This window comes from Cnephaeus nilssonii, assembly GCF_951640355.1.
Source record: "Cnephaeus nilssonii genome assembly, chromosome: 13".
Classification (NCBI taxonomy): Eukaryota; Metazoa; Chordata; class Mammalia; order Chiroptera; family Vespertilionidae; genus Cnephaeus; species Cnephaeus nilssonii.
The window spans coordinates 30,394,588-30,419,143 of NC_137084.1; the positions used below are offsets into that span (position 1 = coordinate 30,394,588).

The following is a 24,556-nucleotide window of genomic DNA, read 5'->3' on the forward strand; positions in this document are numbered from 1 at the left end:
GTAGTCATTTTAAAAACAGCATAGAAATGGATGACCACACCCAGATGGGACCCAGCTGAGACAAGTGGCCCTGCAGAGAGACCCAGAACTGTGTCCTGGTTGTGACCTTGACGTCCTGTATGACCCAATCAAGTCTCTTTCCTTACCCGAGACCTCGAATTCCCTGCTTGGAAAAATCGGGAATTGGATTGGGTGATTGTGAAGAGTTCTATTTGCACTTAAAACCTGAAGATTTAACTTGAAAAGAAAAATCTTCCCTCAGCTGCTGCTGCCACCATCACCAATGTCCCTCAGCTGGCGGCTGACCTCAGCATGACCCCTCTGCCAGCCGCTCCAAGCTGCTCTCCCAGGAAGCTCTGGGCTAGAACATTGGCATTGGATGTGCAAATCTCTTTTGGATGTAAAATCCCTTTGAATGCATCATCTCTATCCCCACCCCCAGTCCAGTGGCCGGGCTTGGCTTGCACCCCAGAACAGTGCAGAATTGCTGGAAGGAGTGGTTTTTCTTAGCTGCCTTCACCTGTGTCTTGCTTTTCCTCAGGACCTGTTGTCTTTCCGAGCCTCTGGCTACTGAGGATTCTATTCCTTAAGCTACCTGTAGTCCAGGGCTCTGTGCTAGGCACCGGGTACAGAGATGCAGAAGGCACCGTCCCCCGGGCAGTCTCACAGTCTGTGACACGGACAGGCGAAACAAAGCCGAGCTATGAGTTCACTGGAGATTGTCCAGGGAATCTGTGGACTTGGGTTCCAGCCATAGCCCTTCCTCTGTCTTGGGCCAGTTCTTCCCTTCTCCAGGCCCAGTTTCCTCTTGTGTAGTGCTGAGAGGGTCGGCCCGGGGATCTTGAAGTTCCCTTCCTGCCCTGAAACTTCCACTTTAAGTGCTGTAGCTCTGTGAAGGAGTGATTGTCGTAGAATTTTCAGAGGAATGAGGACTGGAGCTGAGCCTTGAAGGCTAGCCTAGGATTTGGACTGGCCCAGGAGAAATGGACCAGCGCCTTCCTGGCTGGGGGAGGAGGAGACTGTGGAGCATGGGTGAGGGTTGGGCAGGATGGGAAGCCCTCCTGACTACAGCATGTGGCTCATGGGGAATGAGATCCGTCTCAGAGGAGGCAGCTCTTGCCTTCCATCTGAAGGCAGGCCCTCGTCCCCAGGGGTGGGGTACCGGTGGTACCTGCAGGACAGAGCAGCAACGAGGCAGGTTAAAACCAGAGCTCCCTTCCTATCTGGTGGCCCCTGTGTGATGCATAGCATGACAGAAAGACCTCCATCAAGAAGGCGCAAGTGTCAAAGCTATGAGAGGTTACCTCCTCTCCAGGTCTTTTCCTTCTCACTTTAGCCGGCAGGTACTTGATTCATAAGACCAGCGTGGAGTGTGAAAGAGTCAGTCTTCCTGGGATTGCTGCCCTTCTTCTATTGTCTGTTCCTCCCCAAATGTTTTCCTGAAGTCAAGGTAACAAGAGGAATATTTTGCTGTGTCCTTGGGATTGGATTTTAGATTCATGTACCCGGCCTATGGATCAAAGACTTGCCCATCCTAGACCTGCATGTGATTTCCATCCTGACCTCCTGGCCAAGGCCGTTTTACTCCTCTCAGCCCTCTGTACCCATAGCTCCACAGATGCCGAGTCACCGTGTTCTCTCCTCCTTGCTTTCTCTCTAAACATCTCTCTTCTGCATCCCATCTGAGAGCGCAGGCTCTGCCTCTGCCTTCAAACAGATCTTCCCAGAGCCCCTCCTTCATAGTCAGTCTCAAGTTTAGAAAAGCGCCTGGCAGAGTCTGGGAGCCCCTGATGTTATCTATGGTGACAACAGCATGGCAAGGATGATGACTGTTATTGCCCAGATTTTGCTTTTGAAACACAGCTTTGACTGCTTCTCCCTTTCCCAAAAGTCTAGTGGTTCCAGTGGCTGCTGAGTAAAGTCCAAAATCTTTAGTCAGGCATTTTGAGGATTGTAATTGCTGAGCCATCTGTAATGATATGCCCTGTACCTATCGTCTCAGATGTTCTTCCTTCTATTACTTTTTGCACTTCCTCTTCTTCTACCAGACTGAATTGCCACCATTGGCTCTGCAAGCTCCATCTCCTCCCCAGCAAGGCCTTTGTTCCCACTGTTCTTCCTATTTAGAATGCCCTTCCTCCCCTCATCCATAACTTTTTTTCCGCTGGAATGTCTCTTCTGATCACCTAGCTTAAATATTTCTTGATGTCAGATGCGATGAATGGCTCACTCTGTATCCCGGTATCAGCTACCAGGTAAAACTCAGTGAATATTTTATGAGTGGCTGGGAAGACCAGGTTCAGCCCATTTTCAAGCAAACTAGGGTTTGCATTAGAGAAGCTCAGTCATCCAGGCCTTCCAGCCAGGCCTCAGTGTCTCTGAGTTTCTATGGAGGGATCAGGAAGTTCCCTGGTATCTGTGGGCATATATTAAGTGAGCCAGCTCCACACGGTCATGTGTGCTGCATACAAGCAAACTGGCAGGAGAGGGTAGAAACCCAGGGAATCATACTAGCTATGGAGTTGATGCCTGCTGTGTCCAGATGGGGCTCAACCATCCAAGGTACAGGGGCCTGTATAATCCTGGATGTCAATATTCTGAAGGGTCCATTTGGGGCCCTCTGATGGGGGGGGGGGGGGGAGTCTGACAGCAGGAATCCTAAGGAAATTATTATGATACACTCAAATTCCAAGGGGTTCCAGCCAGGCAGCAACTTGGGGGACAGATAAAAGGCTCTGGCCCTTTTGTAATAAGTGGTGGGATGGTGCGAGAGTCCCAGCAGAGTGTCAGGGTCCTGCCCAGCCGTTTAGAGATTGACTCAGGACTCCAGCCCCCCCAAAGTCCCAGTTTAGGGCTCACTAGTCCTATGGCTGGGCATTCCCAGTGGGTGTCATCAGGGAGACTGTCATCAGGGATTTAGGCTTGGAAATAGGCATGATTCAATGTGAACACACCTTCTTCTGGTCTTCAGTTGCCTTAGGTGGGCAGGATGAGGGGAGGCAAAGGCTGATACATAGCCAGGTCTAGGGATGAGTCTGCCACCTCTCTTGGCTCATTCTGCCTCACCAGGCCCTTGCCTCCGTTTCAAACTAAGGCCATGATCGTGCCACCCTCAGGGCCACTGTTTGGAAAAGCCAGTCTCAGGCTGACACTCACTGCCTGTAAATGGCGTGGAATTAGGCTAATCAGTGGCTCTTAATTCCCCAACAAATGCGGGTGCTGTGCTAATTGCCAGGGTCCACGCCGGCAGATCCCCGGTTGGCGGCATCAAACAAGAGAAGTGGTAATTTGGGGGCTGGAGTGGGGGAGGGCCTGCTTTGCTGGTGAGCCATTTAAAACCATGTTACCCCCCGAGTGAGCCACAGTGCAGAGAGCCAGGCCTGGCCTCCTTATCAGCCAAGGGGCTGAGTGAGTGGCCCACAAGAGTGTTTGCAGGAGCTAAACCTCGGCACCATGGAGCAGTTTCTTGTCCATTAATGGATTTTTTTTTGGTTCACCAGGGAAGATTCCACCAGCAGCCTGGCATGGCACTGCCAGGGCAGCTCATCAGGGATAAAGCATCCGAACCTTGGTCTGCCGTTACCATGGCGACATGGCAATTCCAGGCTCTCCAGGCAACCTTACTGGCATCTGCTGCTGTGAAAAATTCAGATGGAGAAGGGCCACTGCTCCTTCTCCATTAGAGACAGAGCAAATTGTAAAGACAGGGAGCTATGCACCAAGGACCAGGATCTTAAAGGAAAATGCTTCCTATTGACATGACGGCTTTTTGATGAAATGGTGTTTAAGTGGCTCTTAAAGCTGTTCTGTCTGTTGGAGAGAAGCACAGGGTCAGAATAACTTCCTGGAGGAGAAGAGGAAGGGGAGATGAAGAAGGGTAGGGGGAGCAGGATGGGGAAAGGCCCATCTGGGGCGGTAGGTGAGTGTGTAGATGGGGGGGGGGGGGCAGTTGGGTTTGGTGGGAGAAAAGACATTGGTAGAGGTGGGCAGGTGTCAGCCATGTTTCTCTGAAACTTGCATGTTTGAGCCACGTGTGGCAAAAGCCAGCCCTTGGCCTTCTGCCACCCAGATGGTGTCCATGCCTTCCCCTCCTGAGGTGTGGGAACTGACCGCCACTCCTCCCACTCGGCACCCACTTGAGGTGGGCATTTCTTGCTTTCTGTTTAGGCTCACAGTTGTTTGTAACATCTCTGGTACCCACTGGAATCATTGAACCCCTACATTTCATAGTGGAATGGGGACCCAAGAAGAAAATGCTTGCCTAAGGCCACCAGCGACACAGAGGCCATAGAACATAGTCGTTAAGAACTTGGGATCTGGAGACAGACAGACCTTGGGTTCGAGTCCTGGTGCCACCATTTCGTTTTCAGGTGGGCCTGAGCCTCAGGTTCTTCAGGGGTACAATAGGGGTCCTGAACATTCCTATGCTATTGGGGTGTTATGGCTGTGAGATGAGATATGGAAATAATGCAGGACAGTTCCTGGTAGGTAGTAAGTGCTTAAGAAATGTTAGCTATGAAGAGATTGGTAATTCCTTAAAAATGAGCACTGTCTTATACATCCTTGCTCCTCCATCCTCATCTTTCCTTGTACACACGAGAAACCTAAATAGTACTTTATTTGGAGTTGGTATTAGAAGGATATTTGTTAACGGGATGAGTGCTTGGAATAAAGCTTTGATGCCATTTGGTCTCCATAGGACTGGAGCCAGGCCAAGCCCAGTCTGGCGTGTATAGCTCAGCCTGCACAGTGAAGTGACTTGCGAGTTTGGGTCCCCTAACCAGCTGCCTGTGGCCCAGGACTTGTACTTCTCAGGGATGTGGGTTTATTAAAAGACAGATGGAGTAGATTCCTCCCAACCTGTGGGCACAATGTATGGGATTCCTGCTAATTAATATGTAGTTTCTAATATGCGAAAGGTTTCCGTTCACTCGCACATAGCAATGGGGTTGTCAGGAGCAATAGCCCACGTTGTGGATGAAGACACTGAGACTCACACCAGAGGGCTGGCCTGAAAGCACTCACAGGAAGAGCGAGAGTTGGGGTGTGGGCCCAGCCTGTGACTCCAACTCTGATGGTCTCTCCACTGAAGGAAGGCTCTTTGGGTCTGTGGTTCCTCCTAAGGTATGATCCCAGTGAGGTAAGGAGCGCAGGGCTTGGAGCCACAATGCCTTGATATGGGTCACAACCCCATCACTTACCAGGGTACAGCTCTTAGGTGAGCGCCTCTCTTCTAGACATCTTGCTCCCTGATCTTCCCACCTCGGGTTTGTCATGGGGCTTTGGAAAGTCTGAAACTCCAGTGTCTGGGAACAGGGCATTGCCAGCAAATGTCGTCTCTGTGAGCCACCTCGAGCTCAGCAAGCCCGCAGCCCAGCAGGTTCAGGTGGGCTATGGAATGGCAGCCCGACTGTGTTGGAAAGTACTCTCCGTTGTCCTGAAACATGAACCATCAGAGCTGGAAAGGCCCTTGGAAATCAGCAAAGCTGGTGCCTTCAGCTTCTATTGCTTAAATGGAGGCCCTGGGAGAAGTGGTGACTCACCCAAGACCACGTGCTGAGCTAGTGTTCCCACACTCCTCCTGGCCAGGCCCACCATGACAGTGTTGGTCCCAGAGCTGGAGTGGAATCTCTCCAGTCTTTAGCTCTGTCTGCCTTCCCCCAGCTGGGGCTGCAGGTTCTCTATGAACTTCAAGTGCCTTCAACAAGGGCTGCCCCAACTACCCCTCCACACACAGTTCCTTTGGATTGGTGACCCCTGTGGACAGCCCATTCTGCTCCTTAACTTGGCTACCTCTCATGTGACTAAGCTCCTCTGGGGGCAAATGACACATGTTCATCCCTAAAACAAACATTTATTGAGTTCCTTTTATGTTCTAAGTGCCAGGATACAGCAGTTGAACAAAATGAAATTGTTCTCATGGAGCTGTTTATTCTAGTGGGGAGACAGACAAATAAGCATATGATGTGGGGGGGGGGGTGACATACTAGGAAGGAAAATAAAGCAGTGGGGGGGGGGAGAGGAGGGTGGGGTTGAGAGATCAGAGAAGGCTCTCTGAGAACATGACATTGAACTAAGACCCAAATGGAGAGAGAGAGGAAGCCATGTGGATACCTGGGGAGGAGAGTTCCAGGCAGAGGGAACAGTCAGTACAAAGGCTGAAGCCAGAGGCATGACTGGCCAGTTGGAGGGACAGCAAAGAGATCGGTGTGGCTAGAGGGGAGGATACCGAGTGGATGGAACTGAATTGGGTGCACCACCACAGAGTAGACCAGTGATGGGCAACCTTTTGAGCTTGGTGTGTCAAACTTCGCCAAAAAAACAGCATAACTCCGGTAGTGTGTCACTTTGAGGAAAAAACTAACTCCAAGACTCTAGTCGCAAATGTTTCGTCCTCGGTATGTGGCCGCGTGTCATCAGAAATGGCTATGTGTGTCAGTGCTGACACGTGTGTCATAGGTTCGCCATCACTGGAGTAGACACTCTGTAGGTATTGGTTAAGTGACTGGAGACCCCAGGGAGAATTCCTTCTCAGGTTTGTGTCATCAGTGGCTTCTCAGTGAGCTCTCTAACCCTACTCTTCTCATCTGCATGTGGATTTGTCTGGACCCCTCCCCCGCCCCCCGCTGCTGGGTTCCAGGACAGACCTGCTTATTCCTACCTGCACTATTGCTCTCACTCCCAGCCTCCTCTCCACACGGGTGATTCCCAACAGGCTGGGGAGGACAGTGACCAGGCTCCAGGAATGGCAGCAGGCCAGTCACTCCCGGCCCTGGAGTCACTTCTGTGTCCCTACCCCTCTGCTGGTGCCCCTCAGAGATTTCTGTGTCCACTTAATAAGATGATATTTAATGGAGACCACTGAAAATTCCATCCGGGTCCCAGACACCAACATACGGGCCAGGCCAGGGGAGACATAGTGCAGCAGCTCACACGGAAACAGTGTAGGAGTGTCCGTGGGCTGTGGGTTCAGCGAGAGTCACTGGACTTGGACTTCAAAGCAGCTAAGTGGCCTCAGGCTAAACTGGAAGAGGCAGCCTCTGGGATAAGGTGTGCATCGGGATGGGCTTGGTCAGCTCTGAGGATCACACTTACAGAGGGATGATGACTACCTGGTACCTACTGAGAGGAGGGGCCCTGACTGGCCTTGGGGACAGGCCAGCAGGCCATTCAGAGGGAGGATAATGTCACCTGGAGTGAGGAAATCTTAGAGGATAGGGTTGCTATCTGCAAACATTTAACGGGAATAAACTCCAAAGGTGCCATGCGGTGCCCTTGCTGCTCCATCCCCAGGGCCAGACCTCTGCTGGCAGCCCTAGACTCCACGTCAGGCTTACCCATCACAGGCCCGCTCTGGATCCTCCACCCAGGAAGTGCTCATTTCTGGCCCTCCCTGGCCTCGGTTTCCTCATCCATAGAGTGTGATCAGTACTCAGGGCTGCTCCTAAATGGGATGGGCCATGCAAAAGTCCTTAGCACCACAGGAGGTCATAGCAGGCCCTCCAAAGGGCTAGTTGCTTTTCTGTCCCTCTCCCAGTACAGCCCAGCAGCCCAGCAAGCCAGCAGTGCTAATGGAGAACGCAGAATTCAGAAAGGGAGTCAGTGGGGAGGATTTCAGTTGTTTATAAAACAGGCCAACATGTTTCCACCTCGTAAGTTCTAAATCCATCATCCTTAGCTCCCTCGATCTAAGAATAGTCACCCAGTGGAGCCTGCGTGCCACAGCAGGCTCTCTCTGCAGGTGACTGAGGAAATGTGCCCGCAGCCACCACACACTCCTCCTCCTGGGGGGTGGGGGTGGGGGGCGTGAGGGTGCGGAGCACTGGCCTCTGCCTCTCCCAGCTGGGCTGTTTCTGAACCTCTCCCAGACTCAGTTTTCTCTTCCAAACAGTGTTGATCCTAATACCTTCCTCCCTGGGCTGCTCTAACCATCAAAACGGCGGAGCCTGCAGTAACGCAGAGGGAAGTGGAGAGCGGTGGGAAGGTGTGTAGAGGGGGACCTTGGGCACAATACCGCCACCTTGGGCCTCGGTTTCCTCTTATGTAAAGGGATAGAGATTGATGAAGAGGACTGAGCAGCTTTTTGAGATATGGGGTTCTAACATAGGTTCTAGAGCAGTCCCTGCCTTGCAGCCTCAGAATGACAACTGTGAGGGCAAACCGAGAAATTAACGTGTTTTTATTTACCATCTGAACCACGGCCCCTCCTCTAGTGGGTCTGCGGGAGCCACCTGCGGACTGGGGTGTGTGTTCTCCTACCCGGCTCCTTGACCTTCCTTCTCTCACACATACACACTCACACCCACCCACACACCACACCGATTCCCAGGACCAGAAGGACTTTTGTTTCTCACCCCAGTCTCTGTCCACTGCAGCAATGCCCCTGCCAGCTGGGGACACAGAACCTCCAGGGACAGGGCAGCGTCCATCCTGACGGTGAGGGGAAATCAGCCTTCCCTTGGCAGCCACACCCTACACCCATGGGCAGTCGTTTAGCCCTCTTGAGAGAATAAGGCAGCTTCATTCTCTTGCTAACCACTTATTCAGTTATTCATTCACTCGTTTGTTCATTTGCACAACAGGTATTTATTAAGCACTAATAAATGCCAAGCACTGTTTCAGGTGCTGGGATACAGCAGCAAATGTCCCTGCTCTCAAAGAGCTGTGTTCTGGTCGAGAGAGAGTTATAATAAACAAATAGTTTTAAAAATATAAAGAAATAAAGCAGGTGAGGAGATAGAGATGGGGAGGGGTGTGGATTCCTGTGTTATATGATGTTATCAGGAAAGGCCTCTCAGATAGGGTGACATTTGAACAAATAGCTGAACAACATGAGGGAGTGAACCTGTGGCTATTAAGGGCAAGAGCATTCCAGATAGCAGGAACAGCAAGTGCAAAGGTCCTGAGGTGAGTACTGTTTGAGCAGGAAGTCAGTGTAGCTATGGTAATGTCAACAAGGTGGAACATGATAGGACATGAGGTCAGGGAGGAAGCTGGAGACCGACCAGCTGTTGTTTATCTGAGGAAGATGATTCGGAGCAGAGCAGTGTCGCGTCTGACTTAGCTTTTACAGGATCGCTCAGGCTCTGTGGAGAATAGACCATGGGGGCAATGGCAGTAGCAAAGAGAGGCCAGTTAGGAAGCACTCTGCAGGAGGTGACTTGGCTGGTGAGAAGCAGCCAGATTTCGCTGTGATTTGGGTCTCATCAATGGTAGGGAGACAGGGAATTAATTGTCCAGGGAATGGCCTAGACCAGTGGTCGGCAAACCGCGGCTCGCGAGCCACATGCGGCTCTTTGGCCCCTTGAGTGTGGCTCGGTGTTAGAACCACTTCTTCAAAATAGACCCGCCCAGGCCGAAAACCGACTTCTGCGCATGGGCCACGAAGTTTCAATCGCACCGTATGTGCGCGCCCGCATGTGGTATTTTGTGGAAGAGCCACACTCAAGGGGCCGAAGAACCGCATGTGGCTCTTGAGCCGCGGTTTGCCGGCCACTGGCCTAGACTATGATGTGTCAGCCCAACTGCCCTCGCCCAGGCCAGCTGCGTTGGCCTACAACACAAAGTGGCTGGCTGTTGTCCAGGCGAGAGAGGGAGGGCCTGGACCTCTCTCTCCTGAGGTTCCACCCAGACCAGAGCCCCTCAGAGGCCTGGATTCTGGGCTTCTTGCTCACAGCAGGACCCTAGGGACCGTCCTACCAATTTCTGCCAAAAGGGTGGCATCCCCTTGAGCTTAGGTGGCTGCACACTCAGAAGTTTTCCCCAAAGTGGCCAGGCTCTGAGGTCAGCTGTGTCCACAGTGACATATACCAGCTTCCTGAGTCCAGAGCCTTCCTCTCCGTGAGGTGCTCCAACTTCACCCCTCCTCTCTCTCCACAGAAGAGCTCTAGGTCTTTGTGAGGTCTTTGACAGGAGACAAGGTGAACCATTAGCTGCCTGACTTTTCCACCCCCAATCTCCCTCCTCCCCTCCCTCCCTCCTCTCCCACCCCACCAGGTGCAGGCGGCCTTCTTTGGCTTCCTCAGCCTTGGCCGCAGCGCTCACAGGCTCGCTCACAGGCTCGGCGAGGTTCTGCCGCTCCCCAGAGCGCTTCTCTCACCAGGAGGGCTCTGCCCACCATTGCTGAGCTTGTCCCCACACAGGTGGGCCCTGACTCTGTACCTTTTCCCCATTGCCCAGAGGCAGAGTTTTTGCTAGAGAGGACCGTATGCTAACAGAAGAGGCCTGGAGTCAGGCTGCCTGGGTTTGAGACCAGCTCTGCTTCTTTTTTTTTTTTTTTTTTTAAATACATTTTATTGATTTTTTACAGAGAGGAAGGGAGAGGGATAGAGAGTTAGAAACATCGATGAGAGAGAAACATCGATCAGCTGCCTCCTGCACATCCCCTGCTGGAGATGTGCCCACAACCAAGGTACATGTCCTTGACCGGAATCTAACCTGGGACCCTTCAGTCCGCAGGCCGACGCTCTATCCACTGAGCCAAACCGGCTAGGGCCCAGCTCTGCTTCTTGTTGGCCATGTTACCTTGCACAGTTCTCGCCACCTCTCTGGAAAATGGGGGTAATGTTAGATTGTACCTCATAGGCTTGTCTTGGGGATTCAGTGAATAAACACTTAAAAGTGCTTATCGCTGGGCCTGGCACACACTAAGCACTAGTATTTGTTGGTTGTATTACCACCTTCACATGGTTTGGAGCTAGTGGAGGAACCTGAAACTTGGGAGTCCTGGATTCTAGTCCTGGCTAGACTGGCCATGGGACCACGGACAGTTGTTTCCCCTGAGCCTAGGTACCTGCTCTGTAAAGTGGAGATAACAACACCTCATAGAGTTGTTGTGGGAATCCAGGTTACATTTGTATGAACCTGAGAAGCACCCTTCCTAGGCTGAAGCCCTCATCCTCACAATGTGAGCCGGCAGCTAGAGCTCCAGCTATCACGTCTACAGTCGCAGTGACAAGAGGAAGGAAGGGACCGAGAAGAAGGGACAGAGGGGACATGCCATCTGCCTTTGAAGGCAGGTTACCATAAGCCGTTGCAGAACCTTCCAGCTTGCATTAGCCATTACAGAACCAACCAGCTGCAAGAGCGGTTGGGAAGTGTTCGTTCTGTGGTTCAGGGACCATCAGGAAGCTTGACCACACACGCGCAGGTGTTCGCCCTCCTTGGCAAGGCCCTTCCCTGTCGTTGGGCTGTAGTCCCAGCACCATAAGGCCCTGTGAGGACCCAGGTTGCCAAGAAGCTCGGGCAGGTGCCACAAGGCCTGAACAGATTTGGGTATGGTATCTATCCTGTGCCAGGGACCCTGCCAGTCCCGAGGTTCCGCTGCCTGCAGCGCTCTGAGGCTGACGCAAGTGTGGTGGGCCGTGAGCTCCGTCACTTGTCACATCCTGGTCAGGCCAAAGCTGTTGAGCCCCAGGAGCAGGGGGCCTGAACTCTTAAGAGGCTAGGAAATCCCTCTGTAATTACCGGCTCTCCACCCAAGGCTCAGGGGCCGGTAACGCAGATCTGGGTCAATCAGGTGGGATGTCAGTGTCCTCGTGGACCTGGCACGGGCTGGGCACAGAGCAGAGGGCCCTCTGTGAGAGCAGGAATCTGCTTCTTCAGCCTTGGCCGCAGCTGTTTCGAAAACTGGGCGCATCTGGGAAATCTACCGCGGGACATTCTCCTTCCACCCCTTCTACATAAGAACAGCCCACATGGTAGCATCGTGCTGAGTCCAGAGGCCCTTCCTGTCTTCACTGCGCCCCTGAAAAGGTGGCCCTAAGAGGGGTGGGGGCAGGAGCCTCTGCTAAAATGCTGGAGGAGCTCAGTCTTTAAAGGTGTCCTGCTGTGAGTCCCAGTCTCTCACTTTCCAAGGTTTGTTTAAGGTGTTCACGACCTTCAGGCCTTCTGCTCTGGCAGTGCCCCTCCCTCTACTCTCTGCCTTGTTCCTCTCTCCCCGTGGCCTGCCTCCTATGTGGGCGTGAGCTGTCACTATGTGTCAGGCGCTGTGCTGGGCATTTTATTTATATATATATATAACCAGCTCTCATGCAGTCCTCCTGGCAACCCTCTGAGGCCAGTGGGGACCTCAGTACCAGTATCACACAGCTGTGTGTGGATGTAAGACCCAGGACAGCAAGCACAGCCCGAGGTAAATATATCACATATAGACCAGGGGCCAGCAGAGTCGGAGCCACTGGCCAAATCTGTCCCGTGGCCTGTTTCATATGGCCTTGTGAGCTTAGAATCATTTTTAAAGGGTTATAATAATGAAGAAGAACATGCAACAGGAACCAAATGAGGCCCTCAGACCTGAAATATTTGTTGTCTGCCTTTATAGACTATTTTGGAAGCCCTGATATAAAACACGCAAAGTTCGGTACAGATTCTGTGGCCGTACTGCCTCAGAGGTCCTAGGCCTCCGTTTCCTCATCGATGTAATGAGAACAATCTATAAAACACGGCTGCCTCATAGGGCTGTTGGAATTAAAGGAGACAGAGACTATAAAGTACCTAACCTCAAGTGAGCTTCTTCGGAAGTATTGGGGGCAGATATTTCTGGGGTTCTGCCAGGCCTCTAGACCCAGTGGGCATGAAAGCCCTGGCCCAAGGCCTCGGCTACCCCGGCCCGGAGTGCGGCTTCCTCAGAGCGTGTTTCCTTTGGCAGGAGGAGAGGGACCTGCCAGCTGCCCATTGTGCCCAGTCCTGCTGGTAGGTCAGCTCTGCCTTCCTCCTACTCCCATTCCCGCTGACTGTCAGCTGGTGCCACTCACCAGGGCTGGGCACCAGGCCCACACCAGGTGCCAGGCTTGGTCTGAAGGTACCAAGCCTCTTGCACTCTCCCACCTCAGCTCAGCCTGGCTGACATCCCGCTTCACCGCAGGAGCTGCTGCCTGGGGTGCATCCTCTCTGCGTGCACGTCTCACTTGGGGGCCCAACAGGCAGGCATCTGTGTTCCCCAAACCCAAGCTTTTGGCCAAGTATTGCCTTCCCATTGGGGAAAGGGTAGGGGGAAGGGGAACCCTGGGCCAGTCCGCCTCCCTCTATTGAAAGAGTGGTCTATGAAACAGGGTTTTAGTGGATAATGAGTGAGATGTAAAGAGTACAAAATTGAGCCTGGCCAGTGTGCCCAGTGGTTGAGCATCGGCCTATGAACCAGGAGGTCATGGTTCGATTGCTGGTCAGAGCACATGCCTGGGTTACAGGCTTGATCCCCAGTGTGGGGCGTGTAGGAGGCAGCCAATTGATGATTCTCTGGTTCTCTCTTATCATTGATGTTTCTTTCTCTCTCTCCCTTTCCCTTCCTCTCTCTGAAATCAATTTTTTTTAAAAAGAGTACAAAATTGAAATCATTGAAACATCAAAAAAGTTATTTTCTTATCTAGATACGGACAGGCATTCAATTCTTACAAACAATGGAAGAAATTACAAAAGATCAATAAATTTTAATACTTAGAACCATAAAACTTATGTTTTATATTAAGGCCCAAAACAAAATTTTAAGTCAAACTGAGAAAAAAAATATTTATGCCAGATATGCTGAGAAAGAATTAATATTCTTAAAAAATATTTAAAACAACAAAACTCTTAATCAATGACATCAACAGTAGCAAATATTTATATGATACCATGTGCCAGGGACCATTCTGTTTTACACATACTCATTTAATCCTTGTGAACAACTTTATGATAAAGGTGCTATCATTATCCCCATTTAACAGATGAGGGAACTGAGGCACAGAGAAGCTAAATAACTTGCCCAGGGATGCTCAGCTAATAAATGGAGGAGTTGGGATTTGAACCCAGGCCATCTGACTCTGAGGTCTGAGCACTTAAACTTTTCTATACTAAACAGGAAAAAGATGCCATGCAGACAGTACACAAAAGAGGAAATACAAATACCTGAGAAAACATAAGAATTTTCAATTTCAATGGTAATAAAATATACAAGTTAAAAGAATGAGATACTATTGTTATTTTCAAATTAGGAAAGATTCTTAAACACTGGGATAACTCATCAGTATTGGCAGTGCTGGAGTGAAACAGATTCCCCCAGGTTGCTGCAGATATAGCAAGTGGCCTTTCTGAAAAGTCTTCTAGTGGTACTCAGAACAGTTCTCAGGAATCCTGAAAATGCCTATGCCCTTTGGCCAGGAATTCCCATTGTAAGAGTCTAATTTGAGAAAATAGATAGACAAAGATTCATGCATAAGAATGTTATACAGAATAATGAAAACTTAGAAACAACCTACTTATCTGACAATAGAATACAGGTTAAGGAAATTGTTTAACCTCCATAATGGACAATTAGGCAGTCATTTTAAATAAATCTGTGCAACAAAAGACACCATAAACAAAGTGAAGAGACACACCACAAGAGACACACCACACACTTCTGCAATACATTTAACAACAAAAACTATACAAATAAAAGATACACAAAGAAAACTTACAAATCAATAAGAAAAAGGCAAACAACCAAAGGGCAAAACAGGCAAAGAATGGATATAGGCAATTCATAGACAAGGCAACTTAGGGCTAATGAACATAAAGTGATGTGCATCTCACTGGTAGTCAGGGAAATGCACATGAATTAAATATACTTACCAGAATAGCGAGAGTCTAAAGGCAAAGACAGAGGGAAACAAATTCATATCCATTGCTGATGGGACTGTACATAACTGCAGCCTCTGTGGAGAGCTAGTTAAATTTGATGTGATCCCACCACACTCACTTCTAGGGATCAGCCCCACACAAACACCCATTTGTATAAGAAGACATGTTCAGGGATGTTCATTGCAGTGCTGTTTATAATAGTAACAGTATTAGTATTGTTGTACTATAATATCCTATATAATAAAAGCCCAGCGACCCAAAGGTGGAATGACCAGAACGACCAGTCGACCAGTTGCTATGACATACACTGACCACTAGGGGGCAGATCCTCAATGCACGAGCTGCCCCCTGGTGGTCAGTGTGCTACCACAGTGGGAGCGCAGCTCAGCTGACCGGGATGAGCTGCTGCTCCCGCTGAGAATCCCCGGCCGATGGGCAGGAACCCAGGCTGCGATTGTTGCCTCCTCGCCCCAGGCTCCTCCTCCTCCTTGCTCCCTGCAGACATCCTCCTCAAGAGGCCTGTAGGCTGCGCAGTGCCACTGCCAGGCTCGCAGAGCTGACCCTGGAGGCTGGGACTGAGGCCTACTCCTCTGCCTCTCAATGCTATTGTCTCTGGGCTCGGCCCGACTGGGTCCCCTGGAGAGGCGAGTGCTCCGACTCCACAGAAGATGCTGGACCAGGGAGCAGTGGCTCAGAGGGCGGGTCCACAGCCGCTTGGCTGACCTGGATGAGCAGCGCTTCCACAGCGGCCGATCCCTGCAGGTCACACCCCCCACCAGTGCATGAATCCCATGCACCGGGCCTCTCGTATATTATATTGTCTGATAAAATAGCAACAATTATTATCATTAAATAATTGAAAATGGATAAGGAAAGGGAAATCAATAAGCAAAATGTGATTTATACATAATTGGATACTACACAAGTTAAAATAAATGAACCAGATCCATAACTATCAGCTCAGATAAATTTCAAAAACAATGCTGTGTAGAGTAAGTTGTAAAAATGATACGTATTTGCATGATCCTATAAACAAACTAAAAATATTACATAGTATTTAAGAATATATATGTAGAAAAACATCAAAGAAGCATGCAAATATTGTATACCAGCTTGATTGAGTTTTCTTTTTTAAAGGACGGGTTGAAGCAAATATGGCAAAACGTTAACTGATGTTTTAAAGCTGATGGGGATATTGTGTTTTTCTGTTAATTCTTTTTTGTACCTTTTTGCATATTGAGCTATTTTAAAATTTCAAACAAATTGTTTTTAATTTACTTTTTGAATAATTTGAACTCCATGGAAAAATGTTAAGGGGTAAAAACAGGACAAAATATATACAAATATTTACAAATTTCATATATGAAAGTTTGAAAGAGATGTCTTAAAGTATTTGTAGTAGCGGGCAAAATTCTAGAAGTCTGCTTTTCTTTACACTCATCCATATTTTCCATTTTCCCATGAAAATGTATTACTTTTATATCCAGAAAAAATGTTAAACAGCTACAGAAAAATGTGAGTTTAGGCCCTAGGAACGTGTCCAAACCCTAGGAAGTGGTGCTGTGGTGGGTGGGAGCTGACGGGCTGTTGGAGAGACCTGTGCTTGCGTGCCGGCTCTGATGCTTTCTTGCAGTGTGGCTCCTCGTTCATTCAATCTCTTTTCTAGTCAACAAACCCTTACTGGGTACCAACTGTGTACCAGGCACTGTGCTAGAGACAGCAGTGAGCCGACGATCTAGTGAGGAGGGGACAGTGAACACATCACTGCTCTACGCACGGCATCTCTCCACGTACTGGGCTGGCAGAGTACAAGGGCAGTAACGGGAATCGCAGTCGGATTGGGCAGCTGGGGAATCTGGCCTCTGAGCAACACTTCAACTGGAATCCAAAGGATGAGGAGGAGGTCAGGAGCCCAGTAAAGCTAGGACTTAGAAAGGAAGGCCCCACAGGACATATTAAAGGAACTGTAAGAAGGCGGGGTTCTGGTATGTGGAGGGTAGGGGTGGAGTTGTACAAGGGGAGGCCAGCAAGATAGTCACAGGCCAAGGGAAGGTCTTTAAGGTGGGAAGTCATGGGAGGGTTTGAGCAGTCGTCACAGGATTAGGTTCGCAGGCTCAGAGGTCCCCTGGATGGCCTTTGAAGACCCGAGTGGATGCTGAGCAGCCCCATTAGGGAGAATGGCGTTGGGTTTGCAGGTGGCAGTCGAGAGGGAGAGACGTGGAGGATTTGAGATATGTTTGGAGACAGCATTTTCGGGTCTTAGGTCATTTGTTGGGGAGTGACTCTGAGGGCAGGGCCAAAGGGGAAAGCCAGGTTTGGAGCACGTGTGGGTTGGTGCGAGTGGGAAACACGGGTGGGATGGGAGCAGGGACAGTGAGCACGCCACCGGGGTCACTGAGCGTTGGTTTCTTCACGTGTAAACTGGGGTTATGATGATGCCTGTGCCCCAGGGGCGTGCTCCAGCCCCTTGTTCAAAACCCAAACAGCTTCTCCAGCATCTCCTCTCCTCTCCCTCACAGGCGGGGTGTGCTACTCCTGGGGCTGGAACGAGCACGGCATGTGCGGGGACGGCAGCGAAGCCAACGTCCAGGCCCCGAAGCCGGTGCAGGCTCTGCGGTCGTCACCAGGAATCCTTGTGGGCTGTGGGGCTGGCCACTCCCTGGCCCTCTGCCAGCTGCCAGCCCTTCCTTCCCCAGATGCCAGCGAGGACGCCAAATCTCAGGAAGCCACGGACAAAGAAACTGGAAGGAAAGACAACCAGGACCGTCTACCCAAAGCCAACCTGACAGGTGCAGAGATGGGGGGCTTGTGACAGAGACCCTTTAATAAAGCGTCTGTCCCCACTCCAAGTCTGCTGGGGAATTGCTTTCAGGTTGTGGGTTTGGCCAGGAGGGCTCAGGAGGCACTATGGCTGGGCTGACCACGGCCGGAATGATGGGAGGCTGCCTGCCCGGTGTCTGGGCTCAGGGACACACATCCTCTCCACCCAGCAGAGGAGAATGGGGGTTAGGTCCTTGCCACTGGACGTGGGAAGCCTCAGGAAAGCTCCAGGTCCTCCCTACCTGGTGGGGACAGAAACCAGGCCCATCCCCTATGGTGGTTCCGGTCCAGCAGCCTTTGATTCAGCGAGACCGAGGGTTCCTAGTCATGCTTTGAGCAGCCTCTTCTGGGTTTCATCCTCAGGGCCCAGAGTGTGTAGCTTTTGGTTCAAGGCTATCCAGGCACCTTGATCAGGTGGGTGGATACCTGGCCAGGAAGAGGTTCTTGTCTTGATGACTAGGACCAAGGGAGGAAGGCTCTGGAGTGAGGGAAGGAAGTGGAGATGAGGAAGTGGAGGAGGAGACAAGACTTCTGGGACGACCTGGGGCAGACAGAATCTAGAATCTAGAACTCACCATTCTGAAGCTCTCAGAAGACGGGTGACTTCATCTGAGCCAGGCGGGGCTCTGGAGCTAGTCTGTGTGCTACTGTTGCCAAGCTCTGTAGTTTCAGGTGGGGGCCAGGCCACAGCATGGAAGGGGGTCTGCAGGGACAGCAACATCAAGACCCTGCCCCCCACCTGCCCCCAGGCCCGAACCTCTGCAGGAAGAGGCCCTCAAGTGAAATGGGGATGGGCCAGACCTGGGCCATGGGCTTGCTGGTGGCAACTATGACTCTGGGGACAGAGTTCCTCTCTCTTTGCTGTCACTGGCAGCCTTTGGCCAGAGGGTTTCAGAAAGCAGCTTTCCCTGGGGGACTTAGTGGCAGCGGCCCCAGCTAGCCAGCCGGGCCTGTGCGCATCCCACACTGCCTTCCCTTCGTGATTCAGGAGAGGGTTGGGCCCGTGAGCGCTAGGCCCCGATGGCGTTAGGAAGTTACAGCATCCCAGGACATCAAAGCAGGAGGATCTGAATGATCGACCCTCGTGGCCTCACACGGATTCTTTAGAGCTCTAGGAGCCTCCTGAGAACTCAGTGGCCACCTGGTGGGCTATTGCTAAAGAAAGGCCAAGTGGACAGAGGTCCGGGTCCCCACCCTCCACCTGATTCACAGCAGCTTTATTTTAATCTATATTATATATTAAGTAGACTTCATGTAAGATTTCACTTGACAAGGAGTCCTTGAGAAAGTCCTTGAGAAAAGTTTAAAACCACTGATGTTATCCAGTATTTTCATTGTTCATGTGGAGAAACGAAGGCTTAAAAAGGGGAAGTTATCATCTCAAGACCATAGACCTTACTCCTGGCCCTGGGTCCTGATTGGGAGGTGACCCATTCAGGGCCTAGACAAGGGGAGGCAGATAGAGGTAGCCCTAGGACAAGAGTGGGTCAGCTCAGGAGAGTGGGGATGAGGACAATCCTGCGGCCCCCCAGGCCTGAACCTACAGGCTACCCACACCATTGGCTGGCCTTGAGCACCAATGCACGGAGCCCTGCTCCCAGCACTGTACCTGGAAACATTGCTGCCCGGGCCAGCAAAGTCCTTGTCCCCCACCTCCTGGAGCCAGTGAGGCCTGTGGGGCCCCAAGCACTTCTGGAATGGGAGGAAGGACATCGCTGTGCACTCTGAGCTGGTCTTTCCCAGGTGACCAAGCCCTCAGAGGTGACATGATTGATGGCCCATACTGGAGCCAGCACACCATTACTGGCCAGCACCCACAGGCTGGGTGGTCTGCATCTGACTCACAGGCCAGGGGGCCGTCCCACATGGGATGGTGCTTAGGTCCATACCTTCGAGACAGGGTTTCCACGCGTGAGGAACCGCCACACCCTCTCATAGCGTGGCAGTGCGAGTTCCCCCTACCTCTTTCAGCACCTGCTGGAAGAAACCCAGTCCCATGTCCTCTGAGGCTGAGCCTCATGCCTCTTCTGAGGCCTGTGGGCACAAGAAAGTGTCTCGGGGCACCTTCCCAGCCTGAAACAGGGTCAGGTGATGCAGCGGCCTGAGCCTCAGCCCCTCGCTCAGAGCCCGAGTCAGACCCTCTGGGAAGCACGCAGGGCACAGTTAGTCCACATGGAAGGACGAATGGCACCACAGACTGTCCCGTCACCGCCAGTTCCGATATCTCCCCCCTCCTGGTAGCAGCAGACAGGCTTTCTCTAAGGTGGTCCATGGGCTGGATCTGGTGGGTGACTGAGCACTCCGGGGGTGGAGGGGTGAGGGGCTGTTGACAGTGTCTCCCAGATTATTTTCTGAACCCTCTGATCCCTGTTGTTCTTTCTCAGACCTGTAGATGTTCAAGCCCATCCTTCCTAAGAGAGCCCGAGCTCTTCAAGGGCCAGGACCAGGTGTAGATGGATTCTGGAATCCTTTCTCCGAGGACGGGTCCTGCTACAGAGGAAGTGCCCATCAAATGTCAGTGATGAACTTGTCCCTACGCCTTTAGGGTCACCATGGAGTGGGCAGGTTAAGATAGTGGGAGCTATGACCCCCCTCATCCCCACCCATCTTCTGTTCTTATTTCTTACACATATTTGATGACTGTGCTGTGGATGACATAACCATTTCATAGGCCATGTCAATATCATCCACCTGGTTAGCTAATGAACCACAGGAGTCAACGTGAGAAAATACCCATTCATTGTTAGAAATTATATTTTTCCCGATAGACTGAGTAAATTAGTCCTCACACTCCTCCATGTGAGAGGAGGAAAGGAAAATGAAGAGGCGGGACCCCGTTGTGTGCTCACAGGTCTTGGGTCTTGACTCGGAATGATGGTTAGTGGGGTGTTCACCTCCTAACCTGCCACACACACTCCCCCTCCTGAGGGCAGGTACCCCATCTTGACACACCCTCCACCTTTGGTCCCAGTGGGCCATCAGGACAAAAGTGCTTGAGTCTGTGCTTGGGAACGGTGAATCCAGGCCTGGAGCTCAGAGTAAAGCCCTCTCCCAGGCCCCGAACACCTACTGCTTCTGAGTGAGGTCACTTAGTGATCAATGGAAATTGGGATTTAGCCCATGATTGGGAAGTGCTGGTGAGGGCTGGAGGGAGGGAGTTCCAGATCCTATAGTGCATAGGAGTACCGGCTGCAAGTTCAGAGCGTCAGAGTGACTAGAGCATGAGGCAAGTGGGAGCTGGGAGAGGAGGCCTTGGTAGCCAATTTAAGGTAGCCAACTGCATTCTTAGGGCAACAGGGTGTCTAAGCAGGGGAGTGAGGTGGTCAGATGTGTGTGGAAAGCTCGGAGCTTGTGAAGTGGCCTCTCAGTCACACCCATGGCACTTCATGAAGGAGGGCAGGAGGCCAGGTCCCGAGGGTCCTGGGATTTGGGACTAGCAACTCTAGCGTTCCTATCAATTCCCAAGCTCTGGAGTCCGACCACGTGTGGCTTCATCATTCATTGGCTCTGTGGCTCTGGGCCAGTTACACTGTGCCTTGTTCTCTTGCCTCTACAATGGGCATGTTGAATTACTGTGGGCTCTCATCGGACAGGTTTCTCAGATGCCCCACACATAGCAGATGCTCAGTGTATGTTGATCTCCTTTCCCCATTAGCTACCTTGTCCCTGAAAACCCACATTCCAAGTGGCTTTGTGTTGAGTCCACCTGAGTCCACCAGAGGCACTTCCTCCAGGGGGAGCCCAGCTAGAGGGCATGTGACCTGCCCTGAGCAGCTGAGGCTGCTTGGCTTCTCCGCCCTGATGCTTATGAATGGCTGTTCCACACACAGGGTAGACCTGCCAGTCCTTTGGCTGCAGGAGCCCTGGGCAGAGGCCTTACTGTCCTCACCACCCCTCCGACCCCCAGCCCTTGGTTCCCAGGCCTCACAGGGCACCAGGGCGTTAAAGCAAATGCTTAGAGGGGATAAAAAACTTAGATAAAAACTGGGCCCCACCTCATGTGATTGTTGGCTCAGGTTCAGGCTGGGAGATGTCTAGGGAACTGAAATCAAGGGGAGACTGACACCCACTTGTTTGTGGCCCTGGGCAGATCACTCCCCATGGTAGTCAGAGGTTGACTACCATGACTGCTAGGAACTTTTCCACCGGAGCGTTCCTGAATTCCCTAATTGCTGGGAAAAGAATTGAAACCCTATCCCCCCACTCTATCCTCAGCCAAAACCAAGTGAACAACCCAAGCAAATCAAGATCCCTAAGAGAGGGCTCCGCTCTCTTCCAAGACACCTCCAGGCTGAGGGAGGGGTATGCATAGGATGCTCCACCAGACTGGGCCAGCAGGGTAAGGCACCCGGACTGAGGCAATAAAAACCCAGATCCGTGCTTCATCTCGAAAGTCAGCGTTTTATTACGGAGGGCCGGGGCCCGGGGAGGGAGGGTGCTGAGCTAAAGCAGCATTGCTCTCTTTCCAGGAAATGTTGCGAGCTGCAGCCAGAGCTCGAGGCGTTGCATTTCTTTTTTTCCAACTCAAGCATGTGTTTTTCAAAAATATCATTCTTCCCCCCCCCACCCCCCCGCCACTAATTTTAGAATCAGACCAAAGCCAAGTTACTGTCCTCTGTGTCTTTTGGGAAAATACTATATTTATTCGAGATGCAGACGTGTGTCTCTGCAAACCTCCCATTGCTTCAGGAAAACAAATCTGCTTTAGACTATACAGAAACCATGATACAAAATTTATTTCATGCTAGAATCGCTTTGCATAACATTGGGCATGCAGTTTTTACTCTGAAGTACTAAAGTGCATACAATGCCAGGTTGTGCCTTAGTTAAGGAGGAGGGCCGCCCCTCCCGTGGTCCTGATCTTTCGGTGCTCTAAAGAGACACGTGGGAAATCCATACGATGTTGGTTATTTACTAGGAACGATTTGTTATGAAAGTTGGTCACGCTGGATCTACACACCGGAAGAGATGATAGAATCGACCTAGACTAGCCGCTGCCAGGGGTCTCGGGCGACGTCCGCGGGGTCACAAGCATGCCAGACAGGGAGGAAGGCGGCAGTGCGAGTTTCCACACTTCTATTTGGAGCAAAGTTCTCAGTTTCCACGTGAGAGATGATTATGAAGGTGAGGTCAATATGACCGATGGATGACTGACCGACTGCCCTTCCGGGAACCCTTTCTCTCGATCTCATGTACAAAAAAGGGAAGCAATGTGTTCCCGTCCTCCCCTCCCTCCTCCCCAGAAATGTACAGGTTTCTACCGAACGCCCTTACAGTCTGGCTCCAACGAGTGTAAAAGTAAAGAGCTTTGAAAGAAAATAGAGGACTTCTGTGTTTTTCTTTTCTTCGTTGTTGTTGTTTAGGGTCATCACACAGTTGCAGGGGGTGGGTGGGTTTGGCTTGCTGGGTTTTCTATTTTACTTCATGCAAGTCATGCTAAGGAACCCCTCCACCCCCCCTCCCCCAATAAAATAAAATTTTCAAAAAATGAAAAGAAGGAAAAGAAATTCTCTACGGTCAGTTACCATTTGGCCGTAGAAAAAGCTACGTCCGTCCTAGTACCATGCCTGGGCCACTCGGACTCGTCCGGCAAACCTGCATGGCGTGCATTTACTCTGTCCGAGGGTGAGGAGGGGCTGCAGGTCCACCCAGATGCTTAATAGCCACCAGTGTCCTGGGCCAAGCCGCCTGGTCAAGTCACTCTCACAGCCTCTGTCGGCATATACTTAGCAATGACAGGGCTTTCTTTGCAAAGATCTGTATGTAAAGAATACAATTAACACTTGAGCGTCTCTTCTTGGCTCTCCCATCCCGCTTGGTACTTAGTTTTTAAGGAGGAGGAGGAAAGACAGAACAGCCGCATGCAGAGGCAGGCAGGTTCTTCTCCAGCTGGCCTGGTTTTCCCATGCAGTGAGCCAGCCCAGCACGCCTCTTCCTCTCCCTCCTGGGGACCGGGGAGAGGCCCTAACTCCTCTCTTACTCTGCACATGGCTTATGGCCTGGAATCATCCTGAGAAATCAAGTCCTTGGCCGCCGTCCTGACTCCACGAGAGCAGGGCTGGGTGGGTGTGGGCGGGGCCACTCCACCCTTGGCGCCTCCCAAAGACTCTGGCACCCAGGCCTCTGTGGGATTGGGGTGGGTACAGGGAGAGAGGGCTCCCTCTGCCCCACCCTCCCCGGGCTGCTGGAAGCGCAGCAAAGGGACTCTCCTTTCTGCTCTCCTAGGCCACACAGGTGGGTCCAGCACTCAGGGTGGAGGAGGCGGGCAGCCCATGAGACCTTTACCAGGCAGTGCACAGCCCCTGGGACGGTACCTGCTTCCCACTCACTCCCCGGCCTGCCCCTGCTCCTGCATTCTAGAGCCTCCCCAGGGGGGAAAAGCCAGCTGCATTGGGCCTATCCATGGAAGGTGCCAAGGATGGGCCGCCCCCCCCCCCCCCCGCCACTCCCAGTCCGTCAGCCCTCCGCCATGCAGCACCATGCGGGGAGCGCTGTGCCGCGCTGGGGTCCAGGGGACCTCCAGGCAGGGCAAGGAAGCAGGGACCAGCCTGGATCAGGTGGGCACACTAAGCACCAGTGACCAAGAGCACTTCCCACCTCCACGTGGGCTGCCTCCCCTCGTCTGGGGTCGCCCTTTATTTCGATTTCTGCCTTTTCTCCCTGTGTATTGTGGAACCACTTCGAATACTGGAGCACTTGCGAATGGCCACAGGCTACAGCAACTGTTGCTCTAAAAAGCCAACTATCGCTGCGGCCCAGCCTTCTCACCCTGGTCAGCATGCATCCCACATGAGTGAGCGTGAGGTGCTCCCAGACAGGCACGAGCTGCCAGCCAGTCCGCTGGGCTGAGGATGGCTTTCTCCGCCTTCTGGGCCCTGGGCCGCTGCCTGGAGCCTGGAGCTAGGGTGCTCTGGGCCCCCGCCCCAACCTCTCTCCAGCCCATGCTCAATCAAGCTCTTCCCCAGGTGTCAGCCTAAGATAAGGGCCCGGTAGAAGGAGTCCTTGAGCAGAGACCTCCGCGGGGCTCAGCCTTCACCAACCACAAGGGGGCGCTGACCACACCCGGGGCCTGGCTAATCGGGGTTGGGGATGGAAGGGGCTGCACAGAGTCCCATGTTAACAACTTTCTCTTGGCAAA

General features: G+C 51.9%; 2 protein-coding genes across 5 annotated transcripts in view; one reads left to right on the forward strand and one right to left on the reverse strand.

Annotated features, from left to right (window-relative positions):
* The window catches only part of SERGEF (secretion regulating guanine nucleotide exchange factor), a 194,489-nt gene extending 171,836 nt beyond the window's left edge, over window positions 1–22,653 (forward strand). For 2 of the 4 annotated variants that reach the window (XM_079786934.1, XM_079786936.1), the window contains one exon: window positions 17,118–17,433. In XM_079786934.1, coding sequence (XP_079643060.1) covers window positions 17,118–17,410 — 293 coding nt within the window. In that variant the 3' untranslated portion in view covers window positions 17,411–17,433. Of the gene's footprint in view, window positions 1–3,500; window positions 3,621–17,117; window positions 17,434–19,802 lie in introns of those variants that run through there. The other 2 variants (XM_079786935.1, XM_079786937.1) reach the window with 2 other exon arrangements.
* A 457-nt stretch (window positions 22,654–23,110) lies between these two features.
* The window catches only part of KCNC1 (potassium voltage-gated channel subfamily C member 1), a gene marked incomplete at both ends in the record, with an annotated part of 39,538 nt that continues 38,092 nt past the window's right edge, over window positions 23,111–24,556 (reverse strand). The window contains one exon of the mRNA XM_079788156.1: window positions 23,111–23,175. Coding sequence (XP_079644282.1) covers window positions 23,111–23,175 — 65 coding nt within the window. The remainder of the gene's footprint in view (window positions 23,176–24,556) is intronic.